Source organism: Oncorhynchus masou, chromosome 4 (genome assembly GCF_036934945.1).
Source record: "Oncorhynchus masou masou isolate Uvic2021 chromosome 4, UVic_Omas_1.1, whole genome shotgun sequence".
Lineage (NCBI taxonomy): Eukaryota > Metazoa > Chordata > Actinopteri > Salmoniformes > Salmonidae > Oncorhynchus > Oncorhynchus masou.
Genome location: NC_088215.1, coordinates 11,788,538 through 11,795,159, shown reverse-complemented (window position 1 = coordinate 11,795,159; position 6,622 = coordinate 11,788,538). Strand labels below are relative to the sequence as shown.

Sequence of the window (6,622 nt, the reverse complement as noted above, 5' to 3'; positions counted from 1 at the left end):
AGCTCCTGCACGTGGCTGCAACCTGGTCTCAGAGAAGTTGTATTATTCTGTATGTAAATCTAAGACACTCCATTTAGTATGGTATGTATTAATGTGTGAATGTCCATCACCCATTTCATATGATGTGTTACAATTTACAATGTGTACTATATTTTACAAAGTTGCAAAATGTACAATATGTTATGAATTACATGTTATGAACTTGCAAATGTATAATATGTTACGGAGTTGCAAAATGCACAATATGTTACATATTTGCAAAACGTATAATACAGTATGTTACAAATTCTAGCTAGGTGGCTATCGTAAGCTAGCTTGCTAATGTTATCTAGGCTAGGGTTTAGGTGTTAAGGTTAAGTTTAGCAGTTAGGTTAAAGGGTTAAAGTTAGGGGAAGGGTTAGCTAACATGCTAAGTAGTTGCAAATGAGCTAAAAAGGAGTACGTAGTTTGTTTCTAATTAGCTAAAATGCTAAAGTTGCACATGATGAATCAATTTTGGGTTACTAGACATTTGCGGTATACACCTACCCATCCACCCCGACCAACCCACACTACTTTTGTTTTTGCCTTATGTAACTATCTGTCCTATGTAACCATACCAAATGTAACATATCATACTAATTTGAGTATCCCAGACATACATTTATTATGTTACGTCTAGCCTCTGAGACCAGGCTACTAGCTGACACCTTTGCTAACAGGTATTGTGTCAATTTGAAACACAAGACCGTTCACAAAATGTTACATTTAAAGTAATGTAGGCCATTTATTCATTAATAAATTTAGCTAACATTTGTTTATCCAGATATTCTTACCTTTGCCTCGATTCGGCAGTCTTTTCCAGATCATTATGGCATTTGTAGTTCTTTATGATAGCCACATTAGCAGCTAATTGGCATTTCATTTTTGGGGGGTAAATACAGGCAAATATATTGGTAAAGGTCACCTTGTCCTAGAGAGATTTACATGGTTACCTAAACGTCACACCAGGATAAGCCTACACAAAACACAGGCCTTATTTTAAGTGTTTATAAAATCCCCTATGGGAAAAATGAATGGTGGAAAACCTAGAGTGTTGTTTGAACTGGTATAAAACCAAGATTTGTGATTTATTGCCACCTGCAGTTGTGGAATGTTTGCTAACAAGTATAATTCATTGGCTGATCCCTCCCGATGACCAGGATGGAATAATGTGATCCTTCCTTAAAACATAGGACGTCCCACCAAGTTGACTACTTCAAAATGGTGAAAGTTCTTAATGGTGCTGCCCATGCTAAAACAGGATTTTGGGCCCTAAGGTCCACTATCTATCTCTATGGCCAAGTCTTATGGGAGAACCACCCAGATGCTCCAAAGGTTTTACATAATTTTAGCCAGTAGTTTTGGAAGTCGTGCTCAGCAGCCAAAACGGGTCGTGGAAAATATAGTATGATATGAATTCCAATTCATACAATACATGTATGTTACAAATGTGTTACTGTTTAAAATCCCTGACTGCATCTTTAAGTATACCGGAAATATGACATTATTTTACAATGGTAAACGGCCTTGATGGGATATCTTCATTTATCCATCATCTTAGAGCCTAGTATAAGAAATTGAAGTAAAAAAATTAAATATATATATATATATATATATATATGTCCTTCCATACCGATCTCGACAAACCCTTTCTGTATGGACCTCACTTTGTGCACGGGGACATTGTCATGCTGAAAGAGGAAAGGACCTTCCCTAAATTGTTGCCACAAAGGTGGAAGCACAGACTAGAATGTAATACATTGTAGAATGTAATCTAGAATGTAATTGTATGCTGTAGCCTTAAGATTTCCCTTCACTGGTACTAAGGGGCCTAGCCCGAACCATGAAAAACAGCACCAGACCATTATTCCTCCTCCACCAAACTTCACAGTTGGTACTATGCATTTGGGCAGGTAGCATTCTTCTGACATCTGCCTAACCCAGATTTGTCTGTCAGACTGTCAGATGGTGAAGCGTGATTCATCACTCCAGAGAACATGTTTACACTGCTCCAGAGTCCAAGGGCGGCAAGCTTTACACCACTCCAGCCGACACTTGGCATTGCACATGGTGATCTTAGGCTTGTGTGTAGCTGCTTGGCCATGGAAACCCATTCCATGAAGCACCCAATGAACAGTTATTGTGCAGACGTTGCCTTCAGAGGCAGTTTGGATCTTGGTAGTGAGTGTTACAACCCAGGAAAGATTATTTTTTTTACGTGCTACGCGTTTCAGAACTTGGCGGTCTCATTACGTGAGTTTGTGTGGCCTACCTCTTCGCGGCTGAGCCGTTGTTGCTCCTAGAGGTTTCCACTTCACAATAACTGAACTTACAGATGACAGGCCAGCTCTAGCAGGGCAGACATATGAGGAACTGACTTGTTGAAAAGGTTGCATCCTATGACAGTGCCACATTGAAAGTCACTGAGCTCTTCTGTAAGTCCATTCTACTGCCAATGTTTGACTATGGAGATTGCATGGCTGTGTGCTCGATCGTATACACCTGGTACCAAGGGGTGTGGCTGAAATAGCCGAATTCATAATTTGAGGGCGTGTCCACATACTTTTGTGTATATATAGTGTATTATAGGCGTAATCCCCAATGAAAAGGCTATGGAAGCATTACGAGAGATATAATATGCATAGTATGCACTGCATTTATTTTCTTCAACAATTGTGAAATCAGAAATATCGAAAAAGTCATATTTTTATAGTGGTCTTGAGCAGTTTATAAAATATGCACAGAAGTCTTATCATATTATAGAATAGGACAAACTTTTTCGTTATTTGCACTTGGTTTCGATGAATGTTTGATTATTTAAACTTTTGGAAAACTGATAGGCTTACCGAATGGGAAGAGAAAAACATTAGGCATGCTATAATATGCTTAACTCTCAACTGGCTCACAGTCTAAATTATGAAATACAAATGCACCATAATACCCCAGAAATAACAATAATAACAGTAGTACTACTACTACTAATAATAATAAATAGATTAAAAAGCATATATTTTAACCTAATAAAAGGCTAATGTGACAAAGTCAATATTCATGATGAAATATAGAAACGGTTTTATATGGAAGCCTTGGATTATGTAATCTACGTGATATAATCTACGTGATAATCAGATAAACTTGATCAGTTTGTTGTTCCTTCGCGTGGCACTTTAATTAGCCGTATCTATCTTGTTATCGATAAACTACCAGTGGATGTCGTTGTTCACTCTTTTCACGCGGGAGTGTCACTCCTCAAGATGACCTCAAACTCTGCAGACGCTCCAATCGTCCTTCACTTTCTCTACGGTCAGTGCGGCAGACAGAGATAGAGGAAGGAAGGGAGTGAGTGAATGAGAAAGACGGGCACACAGGGAGTGAAACAGACAGAGCGAGAGTAGCGGCTCTTACATCTAGACGCGTGTAGATATTTTGCTCCCGGAGATTCAAAATAAAACACAAGAACACAACAGATCGCGCTTGTGACAGGACAGGCACCCGACCGAAATATTTGAATGACTTTTCTGCCTAGCTGAATTATTATTCCGAGGAATAGTGTCATATGTGGAGATTTCTTAACCTCGTAAGCTCATTTATTTCACTTAATAGGTGCATTATGAAAGGCTAATGTTATAAGTACATTTCTTCTGACAGTGTGTTCATATTAATAACGGTTCAAATTATATTTGAAGTAGGCTTTTCATGTGATTTTAATCTATATGAAAATGTTATTCGATCTATGTGCATGGTGAATTCAAATATCTATTGAGGTGTTGCTTTTCTATTTTAAATCATAGCTTTACATCTGCCGTGCTCTTTTGAACATCTTGCAAAAGTGTCTTATTTATTATCTCTCTTTTCAGGGAACGGCTGGTGTTTTTCAGCGCACGAGACACTGAAGAACAAGGAATACAATGCTAAGGATTTTGGATACCGTGGTCACTGTCGTGACCATTTCCTTTGTGGTAGAGGGGGTGCTCGGTGGCTATGGGGTGAGCATGTTCGCCGCGCAAACATCCCCCCCAGACCCTTGCTACGACGAGAACGGTAACCCGAGGAGATGCATCCCCGATTTTGTGAACTCCGCTTTCGGAAAGGAAGTCCGCACTTCCAGCACCTGTGGTAAAACCCCGGGTAGGTACTGCTTGGTAACAGAGAAGGGCGATGAGAGAAATAGGAACTGCCATACTTGCGATGCCTCGGAACCCAAAAAGTATCACCCACCGACATATCTAACGGATCTCAACAACCCCCATAATCTCACATGTTGGCAATCGGAAAATTACATCCAATACCCCCAAAACGTCACCATAACACTGTCACTGGGCAAGAAATTCGAAGTCACCTACGTAAGCCTGCAGTTCTGCTCACCTCGACCCGAATCTATGGCTATCTTCAAGTCTATGGACTACGGCAAATCTTGGGTACCTTTCCAATACTATTCGGCCCAGTGCAGGAAAATGTACACCAAACCGAGCAAGGCCACCATTACCAAACAGAACGAACAAGAGGCGATATGCACGGACTCCCACACGGACATGCACCCTCTATCCGGCGGTCTCATTGCCTTCAGCACTCTGGACGGCAGACCGTCGGCGCACGACTTCGATAACTCGCCGGTGCTCCAGGACTGGGTCACCGCCACGGATATCAAGGTGACGTTCAGCCGATTGCACACTTTCGGTGATGAGAACGAGGATGACTCGGAGCTAGCCCGGGACTCTTATTTCTATGCGGTGTCCGATCTGCAAGTTGGCGGTCGATGCAAATGCAATGGCCACGCTTCGCGGTGCGTAGAAGACAGGGAAGGAAACCTTGTTTGTGAGTGCAAACATAATACCGCGGGACCGGAGTGCGACAGGTGCAAGCCTTTCCATTATGATCGGCCGTGGCAACGCGCAACAGCTCGAGAAGCCAACGAATGTGTCGGTAAGTCAAAACAGTATAATTTCCAAAAAACATCCAAATTATCTTTAAGCACTGCAGCAGTTTCCTCTCCACACAATGCCTGTATCACAAGCGAAAATACATTTGGCATAAATTGTATTATTGGGTGACTCTTGTTTGTACAGTCATGGGAGATTTGACTGTTTTTTAAAGTTTGGTAATGTTGGTATTGGTTGGTTGAGTTAATTGCTAAGGTGGGCACTGCGCATTTGTCAATTCTGTTGAAAAACAAAGATTCAGATAGGCTTATTTTCTCTGGATGAAAGTTGTCGAAATACTATAAGAGATATTTGTATTGTCATGAATTAAAAATGGGATTATAGCACATCATATTACGCACCAACAAGTACACACGATTTTTACAAAACCTGTAATTTAGGTTTCCAACTCCAAGGCTCGAGGAAAAATTGCCTATCCTTTGTTGTAATTTACATAGTTCTGGAAAACAATTTTAAATCCGTATTAGTATTAAAATGTTATAATAATAAGAATAATAATAATGATAATAATAATAATAATAATAATCATCATTTGTATTATTATTTTGTCTCTAAATTAATTTTTATAGTTTTAAGCATTTTATTAGGCTATGCCAATTTTGTCTGATCAGCCCACGCTGTATTAATAGACCATGCCTTCATTAAAACACGATACTGATGTGATTTGAAAATGTAGGCTATCAAAAAGAAGGCTTGTATGGTTGTTAAAGAGGTCTGAATTAAGGATAAACCAGAACCACTGTTCGGCACGCCACAAAATGCACTCTTTCAATGAAATGATGTCGCGCGTCCATGCACATAAAAAGTCACATCTCAATTTGAAAACCTAAAAGCCCATTACCGCCGTAGCTCAAATGGAGGTTTATAACAACCACCCACTTCAGAAAGACCGCCACATCACAATGTCTAATCATTCACCGCGTTGAAATGTTTCTCATGGGGAAAACTGATGTACAGTTTCAACTTTATCGCTACAATAAAGCGACGCACTGTCATTTATTTCAAGCGCATTTAAACTGCACCACCACAGTAATTGAACAGACTTCTCTGCCCGTTTAATTATCGTTTGAATCAAAGTGAATTATAGGTCTAAATTACGTTAATTTATGTATCATAAAACTATTATTTAAAAAAAAAAGTATATCTAAAAAAAAATCATTTTCATCCCGAAACTATTATGATAAAGGTTATTGTTGTTGTTGTTATATCAAAAGAAATTGCCTTTTTTAATTTTATTTTTTAAACATTACAATATAATTTTTTCTTAATTGGAAACAATCTGCTAAATGTTAATCCACCTATTAAGCCTAATACTCAAATACATGTGATATTATTAGGCAATCATTATTAATTACAACCATAACACGTTATCGTTACTATTGTAATCATTCTAAATATTATTAATAGGCTACTTATTAGTATTCATATGAGCCGCTTTGTGTTATGTGCTGGTCTTCAACGATATCATCGTACATAGTGAATTCGTGTGAATGCTTCAGGCCTACAAGAAGAAAAGGAACCGGAATCCATATCTTCTCCGATCTTCAATGTACCGGCCCATTTAGATTTATGCTTCCCCGTCTGCCCCCATGAAGACTAATAAAGCACATAGAGGAAGTTATCACATAGTGCCTTTCAACACACTGTTTCCAACAGCGAGG

General features: G+C 39.2%; 1 protein-coding gene across 1 annotated transcript in view; it reads left to right on the top strand.

Annotated features, from left to right (window-relative positions):
* Window positions 1–3,338: 3,338 nt before the first annotated feature.
* Window positions 3,339–6,622, top strand: part of LOC135523945 (netrin-1-like) — an 88,540-nt gene continuing 85,256 nt past the window's right edge. The window contains exons 1-2 of the mRNA XM_064950982.1: window positions 3,339–3,598; window positions 3,879–4,944. Coding sequence (XP_064807054.1) covers window positions 3,930–4,944 — 1,015 coding nt within the window. The 5' untranslated portion in view covers window positions 3,339–3,598; window positions 3,879–3,929. The remainder of the gene's footprint in view (window positions 3,599–3,878; window positions 4,945–6,622) is intronic.